Source organism: Trachypithecus francoisi, unplaced genomic scaffold (assembly GCF_009764315.1).
Source record: "Trachypithecus francoisi isolate TF-2019V2 unplaced genomic scaffold, Tfra_2.0 Lachesis_group0, whole genome shotgun sequence".
Lineage (NCBI taxonomy): Eukaryota > Metazoa > Chordata > Mammalia > Primates > Cercopithecidae > Trachypithecus > Trachypithecus francoisi.
The window spans coordinates 99,382,354-99,403,907 of record NW_022681453.1 but is presented as its reverse complement, the minus strand read 5'-3'; the positions used below and the strand labels follow the sequence as shown (position 1 = coordinate 99,403,907).

At 34.6% G+C, this 21,554-nt stretch overlaps 1 protein-coding gene across 3 annotated transcripts in view; it reads left to right on the top strand.

Annotated features, from left to right (window-relative positions):
- Positions 1 to 21,554, top strand: part of CADM2 (cell adhesion molecule 2) — a 1,094,949-nt gene that overhangs the window by 955,477 nt on the left and 117,918 nt on the right. For all 3 annotated transcript variants that reach the window (XM_033211599.1, XM_033211598.1, XM_033211597.1), the window contains one exon: positions 12,854 to 12,944. In XM_033211599.1, the coding sequence (XP_033067490.1) occupies positions 12,854 to 12,944 (91 nt within the window). The remainder of the gene's footprint in view (positions 1 to 12,853; positions 12,945 to 21,554) is intronic.

Below are 21,554 nucleotides of genomic sequence, written 5' to 3'. Positions count from 1 at the left end.
TCTCCTTCTCCTCCTTCTTCTTCTCCTCCTTCTTCTTTCTCTTCCTTTCTTTCTTCTTCTTTCTCCTTTCTCCTCCTTTCCCCTTCTTTCTTTTTCCTTCCTTCTCCTTCTTCCCCTTCTTTCCTTTCTTCTTCTTCGGTATTGTAATCATTTTATGTTGGTCAATTTGTAATTATAAATTGTTGTAATTTGTATCACAATTATAATCAAAATGTGATTAATCAATATATTAAACTTTATTAATCCTCAATGTATCAGGAAACAAAATAGCCATATTTACTATCTGGGCCATACGTTTTTGTTTCATATTCTAAGTAATTTTTTTAATGATGTATAGACATAATAACAAAAGGAGGGTAAAAAACAAATTTTATTAGAACTTTCAATATAAAATGTAAACAGAAAAACCTTAATTTTAATTTTTTTGGCTTTAATGGTATATATATACAAATTGAGTAATAATTGGCATGCATAATCCTGAAATATATCTATCTTGTAAATAATGAGTCCAGCTTCAAAATACCTCTCTACTGTGTCCTATCTTGTCATTGCGTTTTGGTTCTTCTTTCACTAGCATTGTCAGAATGCAATTTTTTTAATAAAAAATTTGACGGCTCATAATTTTACCCAGAAGAATAAAATATATTTATTCCATAATTGCCAAACATTTTCATTTTTAGATTTACAAAGAGCAATTAAAATACAACTAAAATATGTTGTTAAAATTTCCTCATCACCAAATGCTTTCAACATGTTTCCATTTACGGACTATGTAAAGTAAATTCTTATGTTCAAAAATCATAAAAGGCTAAATAACATTGTCATATTTTCCTTTATTATATGGACATCCCCACTCTTGTATCATTGTATATATATCCATTTTCTTATTATGTTATTATTTTTATCATAGTTGGGGATAATTGATGAGTTAGTGGTGAAGTAATACCTAGGTCGGTGAAGTAGCAAGATTTCTCATAATATAAGAAATATAGTGTCACTAAAATTTCATAATGTATTTTAGATTTATAAAATGATTCAATGTTTTCATATCATAATTGCAAGGTAAGCCAATTTTTAAACCTATTTTTAAAATTAAACGTTTTCTTTTCATTGGAGGACCTCTAATAAAGAAAGAACACAAGTTATGAAATATCATTCCTTACATATAGTTAGAACTGTTTCAAATGCACTTAAAATAATGTACCATAGAGTCAACAAGTATAAAAATGTATGGGCCGGCACAGTAGTTCACGCCTGTAATCATAGCACTTTGGGAGGCCAAGGCAGGTGGATCACTTGAGCTCAGGAGTTTGAAACCAGCCTGGCCAACATGGTGGAAACCACGTCTCTACAAAAATACAAAATAATTAGCCATGCATGATGGCGTGTTCCTGTAGCCCCAGCTACATCAGGGGCTGAAGTAGAAGGATCGCTTCAGCCCAGGAGTTCGAGGCTGCAGTGAGCCGAGATGGCACCACTGCACTCCAGCCTGGGTGACAAAATGAAACACCATCTATAAATAAATAAATAAATAAATAATAGAATTAAAATGAACAAAAGTGTCGATGCCTTTATTACCTATATTTTTACTGCTACCTTTTGCTTCTCTTTAAGGTCTTCCTTGTGGGCCAGCTTTATGATAGAGACACTTTGCTTCTATTCCTCTCCCAGATACATTCAGTTTTACACACTGCCAAACATGTCTTCTTAAATATTGGTTCTTAACCTGATACTTACAAACCCGAGATGATTTCTTATTGCTTCTAACATAATGTCCAAACTCTACGTCTTGACATTCAAGGCTTTTAAAATACAACCAACCCCCCATAATGCTGCTCTCAAGTACGTTTTTTCAGATAATGAATTCTATGCTTTACATTATTTCTAGATGCCTCATATATAGCCAGCATTTCTTTTTTATTATACTTTGTGTTCTAGGGTACATGTGCACGACGTGCAGGTTTGTTACATATGTATACATGTGCCATGTTGGTGTGCTGCACCCATTAACTCATCATTTACATTAGGTATATCTCCTAATGCTATCCCTCCCCCCTCCCCGCTCACCACAATAGACCCCGGTGTGTGATGCTCCCCTTCCTGTGTCCAAGTGACCTCATTGTTCAATTCCCACCAGCCAACATTTTTTAATACAACACTTTGTTCATTTTTCCTTTGCCTTAAATCCCTTCTTTTCTTTCCCTCTAGAAAATCTCTACCAGATCAAATACTGTGTTTTCTCTGAATTATTTTAAATGCCACTTTTCTAAGTCATCTTCTTTGATTCTGACAAATATGTATAATCTATCCATCTCTGGCAACTCCCATAATACATCATCCAGGTACTATTGTGCCTCCAATTTTGAGTTTGCATTATTTTGTACTTTATATGAGTTATCTAATTTATTAGGACTGTATTCCTAGAGGTGGCTGTTTTTGCAAATATGTAACACTTGTATAATAGTGGGACTGTGTCTTGTATGCACGGTGATTTATAAATATTTTTCAAATAAATAAATGATTGCCACAAAAGCATTCACTAAAATCAAAGAAATTTAACACACCATTGAAGAAAAAGTAGCTGAGAATTTTCAGCATTAGGAAATGTAAGTTAAATGGAAAGTGAGAATTTTACTACAGAATTACAAACGGGAAAAATGAACTAAACATCTTAGAAAAAACACAATTGTACCCAGAAAAAAATGAGATCAGATAGAGCTGGAACTGAAAGAGTCCTGTTAACACTTGGTATATTAACCCCACTGCTCCTATTGAGTGGTAGAATTTGAGGTGTGGATTGAGTTTGATTTACAGCTTTTCATTTCAGGAGAGTATCATAATGGCCTAATTCAGAGTATTAAGCATTTACTTCCTTTCAGGAGTAAGCAATGATGTGAGGGAACATAAGCAATCCACATCAGTGCACACAGCGTCACAGTTCTCTAGTAGCTCCCAATCTGTTGTAACAAAGAAGACATAGATAGATAGATAAATAGACAAATATAAAGAAAATAGGCTGAGCGCAGTGGCTCACGCCTGTAATCCCAGCACTTTGGGAGGCCAAGGCGGGCGGATCACAAGGTCAAGAGCTGGAGACCATCCTGGCCAAGACGGTGAAACCCTGTCTCTATTAAAAATGCAAAAAATTAGCTGGGCTTGGTGGCGGGCGCCTGTAGTCCCAGCTACTGGGGAGGCTGAGGCAGGAGAATGGTGTGAACCCGGGAGGCAGAGCTTGCAGTGAGCCAAGATCGCGCCACAGCACTCCAGCCTGGGCCACACAGTGAGACTCTTTCTCAAAAATAAATAAATAAATAAGTAAATAAATAAATAAATAGAAAGAAAATAGATAATGAATAAAGTAAATGTAAATATTTTAAAGAAAAGTATTATTGACATTTTGGGCAGGAGAATTCTGTTTGTTTTTGGGAGGGGGCTGGTGTGGGGCTGTCCTGTGTACTGTGGGATGTTTAGCAGCACTCCTGGCCTCTGCTTATTAGATGTTAATTGCTATTCTCTGTTCCTCTAACAAGCAAAAATGTCTTCAGACATTTTCAAACATACTTAGGGGATGAAACTGTCCTCACATGAGAATCACTATTTTGAAGTAAAATAAAAGTGACTTCACAATAGTGAGTTAGTGCATAGCTTTCTTTAGGATTAATGTTAAGTACCAAGAGATCTTTAGATGAGTGTTACATAAATTTAGTTTGGAAACCCTTATGTAATAATATTGAAATAAGGCAAAAATTCACAAATCTTTCATCTGCAAGACACTTTAAAATTTCTAAATTTCCCTTAGTACAAATTTGCTGTCGTGAGATTTTTTTTATATTATGTGTGGATGAGAAGAGTTTGTGAATAAGAAGAACCTGTTTTTATAAATGAGACAGTGGGTGTATTTTAAAAGAATATATCTATCTGTCAATGAGGTAAACGATGTGAGAGAGAGATATAAGAGGTTGCACAATATGCAGATCATATAGAGCCAAAGTCTTGGACTGGGTGCTAATTTAACCAGATAGAGAAAGAGTTAATTTTGATGACTTTAACAGAACATAGTATGAAAAACATCAATTGCTAGTGTAGTCTAAGAGAGACTAGAAAACGCAAACTCACTGAAATGTGGTTAACATTACAGAAAAAGGGTCAAACAAATGTATCAGTGTTAACTTCACTCCTCAGAGCATGTTTCGTATACTGTACAATGAGAGCAACAGAATTTTCCATATGCTCTGCAAGAGTTCGATGAGCCAATGCATACAGAGCAATTACATCAATGCATAGTATTTACCAAGTATTTGATTATTATTTGCTATTATTAGAAGATAGTTGTGACAAGTAAATTTGATTTTCTAACAAATTTAACCACCAGTTGGAAAATATTTTGAAAGACCATTATTCATTTATTTATTTATTCAACAATTACTTAATTGAGGTTCAGTAGTTATTCTAGGACATGAGGATAAGTCAGTGTACAAGATAAAGATGATCTCTGCTTTGATAAGCATGCATTCCTAAGAATATGCCAAATACTCAGTAACACCCTTTAAGACTAATACCTAATCTTGAGTTATTGCAATGTGAATGTCACAATGTAAAATATTATAATGTTACAATGTTACAATTCTAGTGAAACAATTGATAGAAATGGGTACTAGCACGCTTTCTTAGAAACTATATAAGTGTTTGTCAAATGAATGAATGAGCGTACTCACAGGAACTAATTTTGTGAACATGTAAAATTATCAATATTATAATTTTCTTTCAACCAAAGACTGTAATATGAGCCATGCAGATGACTGCTACTTTGTGTGATAATCCACCATATTTCTTCACTCACTACATTATGCAATATAGGATGGTACAGTGGTCTTTGGTTGTTTCTCTTAGCACTTTGGCCATTATCCATAACAGGTTAAATGTTACTTTTATATAACCTTAAATTCCTATTATACTTATTCAGTTACAAAAGAAATAAGGTGCTTTTTTTTTTTCCTGATAAAACATTTGATTCAAACCTTCTTTTTATTCATCTACAAAATCTAGTGATGGATAAATGTTGTTAAACCAATGACACAAAAGACTTTAAAAGCTTGTGCTTTTAAGATTGTCCATTAGGTGGTTTAATAGATGCTTCATCACAGGTCTTTTCTCTTAAAATCCTTGCTAAGGATATAGAAAATCCATTCTGCTGGATCAATATCTTTACTTTGATTGAAATCCTCAGTCATTCAAATGGAACATGAGCTATCCTTACTTCCCAAGTTCATAAAACCTTTAAATATTTGTTCAAAGTATTTATTTTATTTATTTATTTTTTGAGATAAAGTATCGCTCTGTCGCCAGGCTGGAGTGCAATGGCACGATCTCAGCTCACTGCAACCTCCGCCTCCTGGGTTCAAGTGATTCTTCTGCCTCAGTCTCTTGAGTAGCTGGGACTACAGGCTCATGCCACCACGCCCAGCTAATTTTTGTATTTATAGTAGAGACAGGATTTCATTGTGTTGGCCAGGATAGTCTTGATCTCCTGACCTCATGATCCATCCACCTCGGCCTCCGAAAGTACTCAGATTGATTACAGGCGCCCCGAGCAAAAGAAGAAAAACCGTTTGTCCATAAATCTAGCTCTTGAAAGTCATTATGTTTCTTCCTAAATGAGCCCCAGGATATGTCAGACAAAAGTAAAAAAAAAAAAAAAAAAAAGAAAACGGGGTTTTCCACATTTAAACATTCTATAGACATTCTAAAAGAATATTTTTTGTTTCTCCAAAAGTCTTAGAGCATTTTGCTTTTAAAATATCTGTGTATTTTAGCTGGATACTTACAAGTACTGAAAAATTATTTGTGAATGATTGAATATATGCCTGTCTTTATACACTTGTGCAAAACTTCCACATTTTTTTGCATTTTGAACAAAACTTTTATTTATTTACACAACACTTAAAGTAACTCTTACAATTTACTAAGCATGAGATATAAAGACACACAATTGAGTAAGTTAATTGTCAGATTTTGAGTGCTCAAAATGTTGTGAATATGTGATAAATATACATTATATACATTCATGGATATTTAACAAATACAATGTTGAAAGACTTGACTTTTTTTGAAAGGCATTTTAAAACAGCATGAAAATTGCTAGTTTGCAAAAAAGATCTGAGTTTAACATATAGGACAGAACTAGAATAAATAAATAGCGGTCATATTAATTGATTTTTTCTAACCCCCTTTTAAACTATTACTAATTGGTACAACACAATACATTATATCAGTAAATGAAAAACAGAACATCATACACATCTCCAATGTACTGAACCAAAAGAGTCATTCTGTTTTGTGAAATAGCAGAGCAGGGTTAAATGTAACCCACATTGCTCCTACAGAGGAAAACAGAGGAATCATTTTCACAGTAAGGCTGGAATTGCTATTTAAGTAAAATTTGGTTTAGAAAATATTCCCAATTTCAATCCTTTGAAATATGTTTAAAATGAAAAATTATGAACCAGAAGAAAATCTATAATTATAAAATATATTCACAGAAAAAAGAAAAAACAAAATAATACACACTTTTTTCCTAAATCTTAGTAGATAATTTGGCAAAGGTATGCAAGGAAAAGTTTGGATGATGCAGTAGTGACTTCATTACTATTCCTATCTGGGTCAGTAAAAAGCGGAGTAACACAGTAAGTGCATAAATTTAAGATTATTTTAGAAAACAATTTACATGTAATCTGTTGTGCATTGTGCCATTCCTGACAAATAATCCATTCATTTTGATATGTAACAAAATAAATAATAGAGAGAAATAGGTTTACATGGAAGTCTCACACATTAAAATAAATAGTTTGCCGACATCCTGGAAAGTGAAGACTGTCAAAATAAACTCAGTTTTTGAGATGACTACTTTTCTGTTCTTTGGTTAGCTAACAAAGTATGGTAGTTCTAAACTCATTTACAAGTATTATTTCTAGAATATCATTGATATCTTACTAAAATGTTTTTAGAATAACATTGCTTAATCAACTCTCTCATGTATAATAAACTGTCTGATGAAAATAAATAGAAATAATGACAGAGATCTTTATCAAAGCCAAAATTACTTCCTGCTATTAAAAACAATTATTTGAGAGTCAAGTTTAAGATAATAACACCATTACTGTAGTACTTGTGGTTAATAAAAAGGTATTTGGTGACTATTCTAAAATGGCATATTTAAAGAAGAATAATTTGTATCATAGAAATATAAGCTAGCTTTGGCTGAATAATTAAATAAATGTCTTCACAATTGAGAACTACCTCTGCCAAAAGCAGGTGAGTAAAAAATAGTTTACACATACGGTATTTGCATTAAAGAGAAATTGGCATTTTTATCAACATAGAAAATTGTTACCTAATGATATCCAATGCAGATTATTTGTAACAGAGAGTGTGCAATATCCATTTAAGAAAATTTTTCTTTTTTAAAACTTTCTGTGGGTACATAATTGGCGTACATATTTATGTGGTCCATGAGATGTTTTGATACAGGTATGCAATGTGAAATAAGCACACCATGGAGAATGGGTTATCTATCCCCTCAAGCATTTATTCTTTGAGTTACAAACAGTCCAATTACCTTCTGCAACTTATTTTAAAATGTATAATTCAATTATTATTGACTATAGTCACTTCGTTGTGCTATCAAATAGTAGGTCTTGTTCATTCTTTCTGATTTTCTTCTTGTACTCATTAACCATTCCTACCTCCCTCTCAAAACCCCAGTATCCTTCTGAGCCTTTGGTAACCATCCTTCTACGCTCTATGATTATGAGTTGAATTGATTTGATTTTTATATCCCAGAAATAAGTGAGAACATGTGATGTTTGTGTTTCTGTGCATCACTTATTTCACAAAACATAATGATCTCCAGTTGCGTCCATTTTGTTAAAAATGACTGGGTCTCATTCTTTTTATGGTTGAATAGTACTCCACATTAAATTAACTATGAACTAAGATTAAAAGTTAACCTAAGGTTTGCAACTTAAATATTTAACATTAATTATATGTTAATTAATTGATATATTAATTAATAACTCTATCACTTAATAATTAAATATTAATTAATATTTAATATTCATTGTAATGTTAATCTTGTTCATCTACATTCTAAACATCAGACACCGATAAATTTCAATTAAGCATTTAAAAATATTTTCGAATAGTGTAATAAAATGATGATGAAAAGATATATCACAAATTTTATTGCTGGCCATGCATAGTAGCTCACACCTGTAATCCCAGCACTTTTGGAGGCCAAGGTGGGAGGATCATGTAAGGCCAGGAGTTCAAGACCAGCCTGGGCAACACAGTGAGACTCCATCTCTTCAAAAATGGGAGAAAGAAAGGAAGGAAGGAAGGAGGGAGGGAAGGAGGAAGGAAGGAAGGAAGGAAGGAAGGAAGGAAGGAAGGAAGGAAGGAAGGAAGGAAAAATGAAAGAGAGAGAGAGAAAGAGAGAAAGAAAATTAGCCAGGCATGGTGGAGCACACCTGTGGTCCCAGCTACTTACTAGGCTGAGGCTGGAGGATTGCTCATGTGAGCCCAGGAGGCCGAGGCTGCAGTAAGCTGTGATCACACCACTGCACTCCAGGCTAGGGGACAGAGTGAGACCTTGTCTAAAAAAAAGAAAATAAAAAGATTACTTCCACTCATTTAATAATTATTTATTAAGCACACACTTTTTTTAAACACTATGCAAGACATGGAGGATATATCAATGACTTTTAAAAAGAACATTACACAAGGGTGAAAAAAGGAACTGCAGCAGTGGTATCTGATCAGATTTAAAGGTAATGAATGATGCGCTTAGCAAATGCATTTGAATTAAGATTTTTAAAACATGTAAGAATTAAATAAGCAAGGAATCTCTCCAAAATGGAGCATTTCTGATAATTTGTATGAAGGCAAAATGAAACACATTTATTAAAGAACTTGATAAAAATAAAATTGCCTGGAATTCAAATAATAAAATAGAATATTAGAAGACAAGAACATGAAGGATAGAGGCTATGCAGGACTTAAATGGTTTAATAATTTTTAAGAGAAACGATTATGAAAGGTTTTAATTAGTAAGTTGATGTGACCAGATTTATGTTTTGAGAAGACAATTTTGTTTAGTTGTAAGAGTAAGATTTAAAGGGTTAAAATTTTGACACAAAGGAGATCATTTACTATTTTGGCAAACTAGATTAAAATAGTGGCTATGGAACTATGAAAAAATAGTGAATTAATTTGAAAATTATTTAGAAGATAGATTAACAAGAGTTCAGAGGTAATTGATTATAGAGAAAACAAGGAAACAGTAGGTATTTGGTATATGTCACTGCATGGATGCTAGTCGTATCTATAGAGTTAGAGATCTATGAAGGAGAAACATGTTGGGGGAGGATTGGAGACTGAGTTCGTTTTGAATACATCAAATGTGCCAGGCCTTTTAGATATCCAAGTGAACATGCCACATAGGCATTGCACATAAATAAGCTTGTGAAGCAGAACAGAACTAGGATACAAATCCACGAGTGATTGGTAAGTACATGGAAACTAGAGACATGAGTGAGGCTTAAAAGGCCTAGAGAAAATCATAAGAGAACAGAATTTGAATCCCATTCACCCTAATCTTAAACATTTAAAGGCTACGTAGAAAAATACCATCCAACAGAATCTGAGAAAGTGTGGCCAGGGACCCGAGAGTTGAACCAGGAGTAGGTGTGTGGCAGGGAGGGGGTTGAGGAGCAGATGAGGCATAGGTATTCATGAAGGAAATCTAGGGAAGACAATTTTTTAAATCTCCTTTTTAAAATTATCTTTACATAAATTCCTTTTGTTGTTTCCTTATTTATTTGGAAAGATAAGTCTTAGAAACAGGAACTAATCAAACACTTGGAATAATTTTGAAGTCAAATAAATGAATACTGTCTTACATGTCTTGATTTTTAGTAACTTAGAGTTTATTTAGGTTATTCCTGAGAGTTTTATGGAAATGTGTGCTAAGTTTAATATTACCTGCTTTGGCGTTTGCCTATAAAGGAAATTCTGTGTGCCAGATCTAAAGGGAATGCTGAAACATGCTTCAAGGGAACATTTGTTGCACATATTCTCGCCTCTCCTGTACTGCTCAAACTAAACAGGCAGAGCAAAGCCACATTTTGCCTTCCTCTTTTCTCACAGCTGCCTGCCACCGTGTAATTTACCTTACTAAAGCAGATCCTGATGGCAGTCTTCCATTTCCCTTTGGCACGTACTATTTTTGTGTACTGAGAAGGGCAAAAGTGCCTGGGAAACACCACCTCCTCCTCACCAGCCTCCCCCACCCCCACCCCCGCGAGCAGTCCTCAATCAAAGACGATACATATTCCATAAACAGTCCTGTCTCTTGCCCATCAAGTAAGGTAACTCAGAGTCATGTCTTCCACTCACTCTCAGTTCCACAGTGGAATTGAACTCAATTTGCTTTGCTCACAGGGTAGTCTGGTCAATAACCCAGGCTTCATTTACTTCCTTTTCTTCCTGTCTCACTTCTCAGAGCTTCCTGAGATTACCACCTGGCACATTCCCCGCTCAATAAAAGACACGCCTCTGGGTCTCTTTGTGAGGACACTGGACACCGTGTTAGGGTTCTCCAGAGACATGGAGCCAATAGGCTGTACATACATATAAAAGGAGATTTATTGTAAGGAATTGTCCATACGATTATGGAGGTGAAATCCCAAGATTTGCAAAGTCAGTCAGCAAGCTGGAAGACCAAGAGTGCCAATGGCTTAGTTCCACTCTGAGTCTCATGGCCTGAGAACGAAGAGAATTGATGACATGGTTCCAGTCCAAAGGTCTCAGGATCAAGACCCAGAAAGACCCCAAATTTCCATTCTATTCTAAAGGCAGGAAAAAAGTCAGTGTTGCAGTTCAAACGACATCGGGCAGGAAGATTTCTTTTCTACTTGGAGGAGGAGCCACCTTTTTATTTTATTTAGTCCTCCAAGAAATTGGATGAGGCCCTTTCATATCATGGCGTGCCATCTGCTGTACTCAGTCTAGCAACTTTACTGTTAATCTCATCCAAAAAACAGCCTCACATTCACACCCAGAATAACGTTTGGTCGAATAGCTGGATACCCCAAGGCACAGTCAAATTGACACACAAAATTAAACATCACAGACACCCATGTTAACATAATTCTGTTTCCCAAAATTATACATGTCTGATCTTTCACCTCAAACTTTTTCCATGAAAATTAAACTTTCCTTTATAATACGTCATGGGGAAAATAAATTTTGCTATATATATGTTTAGTTAGAGGTCAAAAGACCATAGACCTCAGTCTGACCAGAACAGTGTGGTTCACACATTAATATTTTCTCTTTTTCTTTTAAAAATGTCCTGCTTCAGAGATGAAATTATATGATTATCCTAGTCAATAACTGATTCCATAGATGTGCTGATAATGGAAAAAATTAATAAAGTATGTTTAAATCTGCTATTCAATTTTTTTCTAACAGTTAAAAAAGTATGATGAATATGTATCATATTTCTTCAGATTAATTTTTCTTCCTAAGTCATTTTACACCACAAATATTTACTGTGATGTATTTGAAATGCTTATTTGCAACCAGAATATTATTTTTTATTATCTTAAATGCATTCTCTTGTTTAAAGAATTGACAGAGAATGCATTTGAAAAGCATACATAATTTTAAAGTATGATATAAACTATTACATTTTATATTATACTTTATTATTCTATATATGAAACATCTAAATAATATTTTCCTTAGATAAGGTAACCCACTTAAAAATTACCCAATTGATAGTAACTCATTTAACTGGCTCCAAAATCAAAGAATGTGTCTAATAACAGTGCAGATCAATTCTTCTGTTACAGCTAAGAAGGGAAGAGTAAGAATAATTGTGATCTTCTGGAGAGTTCAGAGCCTGTTTTGTTTATTGTAGAGAATGTGAAGATAAGAGGAGAAGATGATTCCACATTGACTGTGGACCAGACAATGCCAGGACTAGCAAAGTCTCATAAAGAAAGAATGTGTTAATATTGTCCCTTTTTTGAGCTTATTTTCCATTTCTTCTATGAAATATCTTATCTTTGTGTTGATTAAGGAATATTGTATGTCATACAAGTTATACATATAAATGTCTGAAAATATTCTTTAATTCTCACTAGGGATGATTTATTGTTAAATGGGAACAAATAATTTTCTAACAAACATGCAGTAGCATATATAACAAATGTTAACTTTTAATAAAATCATCAATGCTATTCGAAGTGACTCACTAGCTGTACTTCAGAGCCAGCCGCATGTACCCAGTGCCACATCATTGCATTTTGAAAAGATTCTGCATAACGCTTGTGAGACAGTAATTGATCTTGAGTTCATTGTGGGTTCCTTATTGTGAGTCCCTGGTATTCCCGTAACAATGAAAGTGTTGTTATTCAGATGCACATGAATGCATTCAGCCCATAATAATAGTATTCATAGCCATCTATAAATAGTTTAAGAAACAATTGTATGAAATGCTTGATATTCATCTGAACCACTTTTTGCAATTTCACTTTTAAATTCAGATTTCAGAAAAAATACAACAGTGGTGCTCAGGAGATATTGAGATATTTTTGTTCGCTTTGCATAGACCGGTTGTTAGCTTTTTAAATCACACACCCTATTTTACCAAATCTAAGAAACCCTTTATAAATATATGCAATTATAAATAATATATAAGAAATGCTGAACACACAGCATGGTGCACAGTTATTAAATATCTAGTTTTGTATGTGTTTAATCACCCTTCTTAATATTCTTTTGTTTCTAGATACACCATCAGTTAAGATTATACCATCGACTCCTTTTCCACAAGAAGGACAGCCTTTAATTTTGACTTGTGAATCCAAAGGAAAACCACTGTAAGTGAGTTAATGAGCAATAAAGCTTTTTACTTTTTTCTTTTATCTCGCTTTGATTACAGGCTTTAACTGCAGAAATCCACAGTTTTTGTCGTTTCTTGGTGGACAAAGTGATCTCTAGAACAGATAACCCCATGAACCATGTCTTCATTAATGTCTCTGGAAGATTGGTTTTTACTTTGTCATCTAGTGAAGTTTCTGGGAAGATTTCCAGATGGTATTTCTTTTTTATTTTTTCCAGGAAGATATTTTAACCAGAATGGAGTGTATCAGTCACTGTTTATATCATCAGACTCTAAAAGCTGCCCATTGTTGAACTTAGTTCTCCCATGAAAAACGTAGAAAATACCGAAGCATCCCCAAAATATGTCCAGGTTTTAAAGTTACATGGAGAATTACTTTCATAAAAGGCAAATCAAATCTCTATTTCTTATGAAACACCCGAAGAAACAAGTAATGGATCACAAACTCAATGTGCTTAACTGTGAAGTGACTTCATTATTCGAATGTAGGCGCGTCAATGTGATAACGTCACTTTAACTCTGAAACTTCACCTTTTGAAATTTGTGTTTATAAATAGCTCGTCAAAGAATACCAATTATTATTATTATTATTATTATTTTTTGAGATGGAGTCTGGCTCTGCCGCCCAGGCTGGAGTGCAGTGGCCGGATCTCAGCTCACTGCAAGCTCCGCCTCCCGGGTTCCCGCCATTCTCCTGCCTCAGCCTCCCGAGTAGCTGGGACTACAGGCGCCGCCACCTCGCCCGGCTAATTTTTTTTTTTGTATTTTTTAGTAGAGACGGGGTTTCACCGTGTTACCCAGGATGGTCTCGATCTCCTGACCTCGTGATCCGCCCGTCTCGGGCTCCCAAAGTGCTGGGATTACAGGCTTGAGCCACCGCGCCCGGCCAAGAATACCAATTATTAAGCAGAACTTACCTATGGATATTTAAATATGGATTATTTAAATTCTATTTGAAAGCAATATGATCATTCTAATATAGGAATACTCTAGGCCTAGCTTTATGAAATTTACTTGATTTTTTAAAAGATTCCAATTTATTTGAGTTCTGTTTAAATTTTAATAGAAGGAATTAAATTGTTCTTTGTATATAATTATATGAGATTGCTTCTGGCAAATCAGGTTAAATTACTAAAAATTTGCCTCCAATAACATTTATATTATTTAAGTATAAGTTTCATATTGTCCCATCAGGAATTTTTCTAAAATAATTGTATGATAGATGCCTGACATTTTAACTTCATCAAGTGTATGTATTATATTTTTTACCATATTAATAAAACCATGCCCTCTTTACCACAGTTTTGATATTTTTAAACTGTTCTCTCTTCTAGTAATTATTTTGCAAACATTGTTTTTGCTCTTCTTTCCTTCAGATTTATCCAAAAGTACGTTTGTATACATTTGGATTATGTGCACAATTTATGCAATTAAATGAGGTGAAATTAGGGAACATGCTTTTTTTTTTTTTTTTTTTGAGACGGAGTCTCGCTCTGTCGCCCAGGCGGGAGTGCAGTGGCCGGATCTCAGCTCACTGCAAGCTCCGCCTCCCGGGTTCACGCCATTCTCCTGCCTCAGCCTCCGGAGTAGCTGGGACTACAGGCGCCCGCCACCTCGCCCGGCTCGTTTTTTGTATTTTTTTAGTAGAGACGGGGTTTCACCGTGTTAGCCAGGATGGTCTCGATCTGCTGACCTCGTGATCCGCCCGTCTCGGCCTCCCAAAGTTCTGGGATTACAGGCTTGAGCCACCGCGCCCGGCCGGGAACATGCTTTATAGAATGCTTGAAAATAAATGAGTGCCTGCTCTAGTAGCATCCGATTGTCTTACAATGATTCTTTGATTCCATATCTACTTCCAACTGTAGAAACATTATTTTACTTATGGAAATCATTAGACTTTACGTTTTATATAATTAAATATCTAAGTAGTTTATATCACTCATCTAAGATATGGTTGAATGAATGTGTCTTCTTTTAATCTCTTTTCAGTTACCTAGAAATAATCTTGGATGTGTAATAATCCTCTGCACTGCAGATGAATGAAAAGTGCAACATTTCTCATTTATTTTATTTAAGAATACAAATTTCAAGAGACTTATAAAATGGAAAATATTACCTTTTGTCAGAAGTTTCCTGATTACTATCATTTTGCAAACAGAGAAAGGAAATAAGAAAGGCTTCCTATTTTACAGAAGAGAAAACTAAGGCTCAACTAAAGCTTTAACTAAATTTTCCTATTTATCCAGATTTAAAATGAGTGAGTGAGAATTTGCCAAAACCCAAACCCTTAACTCTTTCAATTATGTGCTGCTACTTCAATTGCTAAATGTAAATTTCCATTTATTCTAGGTAAAGTTACTTTTGAAAAACTAGAATGAGACTGACAATGATTTTTACCAATGAAGTTGAGCCCCTAGATGCTTTAGGGCAGTGAACTGGCTAGTTTCATGATGTATTTCACTGTTGCCATCCTCCTTTATTAGGCTTTCTTCTATATTTATATTATTTCTGGAAACTTGTCGAATTTCTACCAAACTAATCATTTCTGGTATGGGTTCATAACCACATAAAAGTCTGTAATTTAGTATAGTAGATTTTGGCAAATAACTCATAAGCTCTACAACATCTTCAAAGTAAAGTAGTCATGATATGTTGCCTTCATCTTCATAGATCCCAATGTTATATTCTGTATGCTATGGTCCACAAGTAAATATGTATTCACTGATTTCTTGTATTATATTCTCATTCACAACTTCTCCTTTATCATATTTCCTTGCAGACTGTCAGGACATTAGCATTAAAGTTAGAATCAACTTCTTTGATACTTTTCTTCATTTAGACTACTGCTTTTTCTTCATTCTTCATAATCATCTTAAATAAACTTCTCTATATTGTAACAGTAACTATCGTCTCCATTAGAGGAAGGCATTGATCCTTTAAAAACAGTCTCATTTTTAGCTTTTCTGTAGTTTGTATACTATTTCCAACAGTGCCGGATGAGGCAGAGAGGACAAAAAACAAGAGAAGTCTGAAAATAATTGGATTTTCCCAGAAGGAAATCTTACTGATCATAAAGAAAAGTCTTACTAGAGCAAAAAGAACAGGATGCAAATTGAAATGGTTTAATCAGGGAGTTAGTAGGTTGCAGGGAAGTGAAGATAGTCACTAAAGGAAAGACTATCAACTTGAAAAAATGAATCAAAAAGTGGAAGAGGGAAAAGAAAAAAATTTGTCAAACACATTTTAAAATAAAACATAACAATAATAACACATATAATGGGGAGTATTGCATATTTTAAAATAGCAACAAAAGAGTGGGAGTTGAAATGAAATGTGTGAAATACTCAATCAGCAGGTTAGAATGACCTGTTTCACTCAGGTAATCACTGTCAAAGTTCTACTCCATTACTTTGCAGCTATTGTACCTGTATCTTCATTTTGTTATTTAAGAACCACTGAGAAGCAAGACTATAGCTTAGCCTTTGAGTGAGGCCCCAAGCACTTAATATTTATTATCTTTATCATTTACCTGACCCACCTCTCATTAGCATGTGAAAATCAGGAATGAATAGTGGCTATATGATTTCTTTATATCCTGTAGCTGTCTTCAATAATGCATTTAATTTGTGGTCAAATCTTCATTGTTTCTTAAAAAGTATTTGACTAATATGTTTTGAAGAATAAGTTATTCACAATAATTAGGTTTATTAGTAGTAGGCAAAATCACACCACTATCTTTTGTGTAAATCACAACATCATGGCATGGCTCAAGTTGCACTGAGGCTGGTGTTCCGAACCTGCCCTTCTTTATGCTAATGTTGTTTTCCTTGTTCTAAATGTGAGGGCCCCAGTGACTGTTTATGAACAATCATGCCTTATTTGCCTGCTTTGGACTGAAGCCTTTTGCCATTTTCCTGTGAAACAGCTGCATCACTTGGGCCAGGACCAAATTGTTCCACTTGACACTACTATAGAAGCTTTCTATTCTTTCCTTAAAAGAGAGATTACTGTACATGTCTGTCCATTGTTTTAATTTTAGTTTAAAGTGGGGACCAAGCTAATGCCAGCCACTTTTCTTTCAAGTCGCCAGAGTTATTGCAACCCTCTTCTTTCGTTGGCTGAATTCCCAGACAGCTTTCAGGCAGTAGCATTATCCATTTCCAAAAGTAAAGGAAAACACACACATACACACACACACACACACACACATCATGAAACCTTTATATTACATTCAAGTCATGACCTTAAATGGTATGAGGTTGCCCCCAACATGCTGTAACTAATGAGTCATCATTCATTTTAATCAAATGTGCAATGCTTTTTAAATTCACCTCCAAAAAAGCGATGTGACATTTTCAGTGAGATAAATATGTATTTGGCATCCATTCTGTAAAAGAAAATAATTATGGTATTGATAAATTTTTCTATATATCCAGCACAATGTTTATGTTGTACTTACTATTTTACTTTCGGGTAACCACAATTTTTCTTTTGTTTTTGCCATAAATTTAGTATGCATAATTGCACAGCACATAACATTCCAATTCTATAAAAGAAGAAAGAATTTAATCCTTAGGAAGACAGATCACATACTATACAGCAACTAGTGAGATGTTTTAGAGAAATAATTACACATCTATTTTTGAAATGATCAAGAATTAAAGAACTCTGATATGTATATATTAATGTATTTTTCTATTAGCATAATAGAGAATTTTAAACAAACAAAAAATAGACAAAAGGCTGGGTGCTCACACCTGTAATCCCAGTACTTTGGGAGGTCAAGGCAGGAGAATCCTCTGAGGTCAGCCTGGGCAATATGGTGAAACCCCATCTCTACTAAAAATACAAAAAAAAAGAAAAAAAAAAAAAGAGGCGTGGGTGGTGGGTGCCTGTAATCCCAGCTACTGGGGAGGCTGAGCAAGGAGAATCTCTGGAACCTAGGAGGTGGAGGTTGCAGTGAGCCGAGATCACGCCATTGCACTCCAGACTGCGCAACAAGAGCAAAACTCCATCCAAAAAAAAAAAAAAAAGACAAAATTTAAAGCAGAACAGTTTTATACAAAGTCAATTTTCTTAGCCTAAGATTTACCTTTTTACAAGTCACAGGTTATTTGCTAATCATTATACAGGCCAATTACCATCAGACGAAATGACAAAATAAACCAGGAATTACAGAAAGCAAGTTATCATCTAGAGTGAAATGTTGTTTACCAAAATAAGATGAAATATGTATTTTAAAATAATATTAATCTATAATAGCGATTTTACATTGTTTGACCTAATATGTAGCAGTTGTTATTACAGAATATTTACCTCTCTCCTGCTATATAGAAAATCTCTAATTAATCATCGAGACCTGTATGTTATTTTCAAATAGGATGCCTAAGCTGTCATGCTTTGAGGCACAGAATGTTTTGGGGTATTGTAGAAAGAGAATGAGGACCTAGGTTTAAATTATAAATCTTTGGATATCCATGGCCTGAGTAGTCCTGAGCAAATCACTTAACCACACCAAGTATTTTATTTTCTTCCTTTTTTTAAATTGATGAACTTTATTTTTAGAGCAGTTTTAGGTTCACAGCAAAATTGAGTGGAAAGTACAGAGATTTCTCCTATACCCCCTGCCCTCACCCACTCACAGCCTTCCTCAGTATTGACATTCCATACCAAAAGTTTACATTTGTTATAATCAATGTACCTACACTGACTCATCATCATGACACCAAAGTCCAATGTTTACATTAGGGTTCACTGTTGCACATCTAGTAGTTTTATCTCTAAAATGAAGAACACAAAATTTAGCAAACAGGTAGTTTTAATAATGACAGTGTATATGAAATGTCAGCCTCCAAGTAATTGTATGATACCTCATGACAATGAGGATGATAAATTATTATTTGATCAAGGAAATACGTACAGTGTATCTCAGCAAATTTCCAACTCTGAGGTCTTAATTATATATTTAATACACATGCTAATATTAGGCTATTATGGCAGTTCTGACAACTGAGTTATCATCTCACATATATTCTCAGGCAATGGAATCCAAGACTTCAGGCAAAATAAACACATTTCAGGACAATGGGTCTGTATTTTCAAAAGCATATTTAAACAGCAAAGGAACCCAGACTGAAGTCATGACAAAACTGATATAGCAACTTGGATATTTTATTTGAAGTTAAACAATAATAGTAATAAATTAGAGAGAAGAGAGGCAGTGTCATGAACCTCGGTTGGCGTAAAATCCAAAATAGTTAAGATGAGACACTGGAAAATCCTGAGCCACAGGAAAAGCCCTTTCACTAATTTACCTCAATTTTAAGGTAACACAAGTTTAGATCAATTTGCAAGGAAGAGAAGGAATTAAGATTGAGTCTTAGTTTGATACGTGTGGGAAAGGCTACACTCTGAAGCAGTTTTATTGGGGTGAAAGGGACTAAGTGGTTAGCAAGCTTTGACAAAGAACAAATGCAGATCTGGAAGGCCTTCAGCAACCCTAACTAAGTAGATGGTTTGGCTCAGGAGTGGTGACGAATCCAGGGTCAAAGATTTATCAGACCTTGTTTTGGCATAGTTTTTCATAATTTTCTCTCACGCATAATTATTCAATTAAAATCACACAACTATTATGTTGTAAAAGGTTTACAAAGACTGTTGTAATCATTTCAATTTTTTTAGATGAGGTAAAACAAGCCTTGTTCAAGTTATATGTTGAACACAGCTGATAAATGGTAGAACTGGGATTACAAGCAAGTTTTCCTTTTATAGTAACAACAATGATGGTTGTATTTTTTTGTTTACCCAGTGATTTTTAGTGTTGATTTTTTTTTCACAATAATTCAATAATGTTGGGAAGCATTGAAGACTTCTTCTAAACTGCTAGAACAGCCCGTATTTCAATCAAATAGTTGTTAGAAAAATACCAGTTATGTAGGCTCAAAGCTTTGTTAGCATATCTAAATATTATTTAAAGAGTTTCTAAACAGATGTAAATATACTTAAATAGTTTCTGCCTAGATTTTATAATGAGACCAATAATTGTTCAATTCTAATATATATATATATATATATATATTTTAAAAATAGATTATATTGTATTCTTTTTCTTTTTAATTATACTTTAAGTTCTAGGGTACATGTGCACAACATGCAGGTTTGTTACATATGTATATACATGTGCCATGTTGGTGTGCTGCACCTATTAACTAGTCATTTACTTTAGGTATCTCTCCTAATGCTATCCCTCCCTGCTCCTCCCACCCCACGACAGTCCCCAGTGTGTGATGTTCCCTTTCCTGTGTCCAAGTGTTCTCATTGTTCAATTCCCACCTATGACTGAGAACATGTGATGTTTGGATTTTTGTCCTTGCGATCGTTTGCTGAGAATGATGGTTTCCAGCTTCATCCATGTCCCTACAAAGGACATGAACTCATCCTTTTTTATGGCTGCATAGTATTCCATGGTGTATATGTGCCACATTTTCTTAATCCAGTCTATCATTGATGGACATTCGGGTTAGTTCCAAGTCTTTGCTATTGTGAATCGTGCCACAATAAACACGTGTGGACGTGTTTTTATAGCAGCATGATTTATAATCCTTTCAGTAGATACCCAGTAATGGGATGGCTGGGTCAAATGATATCTTTAATTCTAGATCCTTGAGGAATTGCCACACTGTCTTCCACAATGGTTGAACTAGTTTACAGTCCCACCAACAGTGTAAAAGTGTTCCTATTTCTCCACATCCTCTCCAACACCTGTTGTTTCCTGACTTTGAATGATTGCCATTCTAACTGGTGTGACATGATATCTCATATTGGATTTGATCTGCATTTCTCTGATGGCCAGTGATGATGAGCATTTTTTCATGTGTCTGTTGGCTGCGTAAATGTCTTCTTTTGAGAAGTCTCTGTTCGTATCCTTCGCCCACTTTTTGATGGGGTTGTTTGTTTTTTTCCTGTAAATTTGTTTGAGTTCTTTGTAGATTCTAGATATTAGCCCTTTGTCAGATGAGTAGATTGCAAAAATTTTCTCCCATTCTGTAGGTTGCCTGTTTACTCTGATGGTAGTTTATTTTGCTGTGCAGAAGCTCTTTAGTTTAATTAGATCCCATTTGTCAATTTTGGCTTTTGTTGCCATTGCTTTTGGTGTTTTAGACACGAAGTCCTTGCCCATGCCTATGTCCTGAATGGTATTGCCTAGGTTTTCTTCCAGGGTTTTATGGTTTTAGGTCTAACATTTAAGTCTTTAATCCATCTTGAATTAATTTTTGTTTGAGGTGTAAGGAAGGGATCCAGTTTCAGCTTTCTACATATGGCTAGTCAGTTTTCCCAGCACCATTTATTAAATAGGGAATCCTTTCCCCATTTCTTGTTTTTGTCAGGTTTGTCAAAGATCAGGTGGTTGTAGATATGTAGTATTATTTCTGAGGGCTCTGTTCTGTTCCATTGGTCTATATCTCTGTTTTGGTACCAGTACCATGCTGTTTTGGTTACTGTAGTCTTGTAGTATAGTTTGAAGTCAGGTAGCATGATTTCTCCAGCTCTGTTCTTTTGGCTTAGGATTGTCTTGGCAATGCGGTGT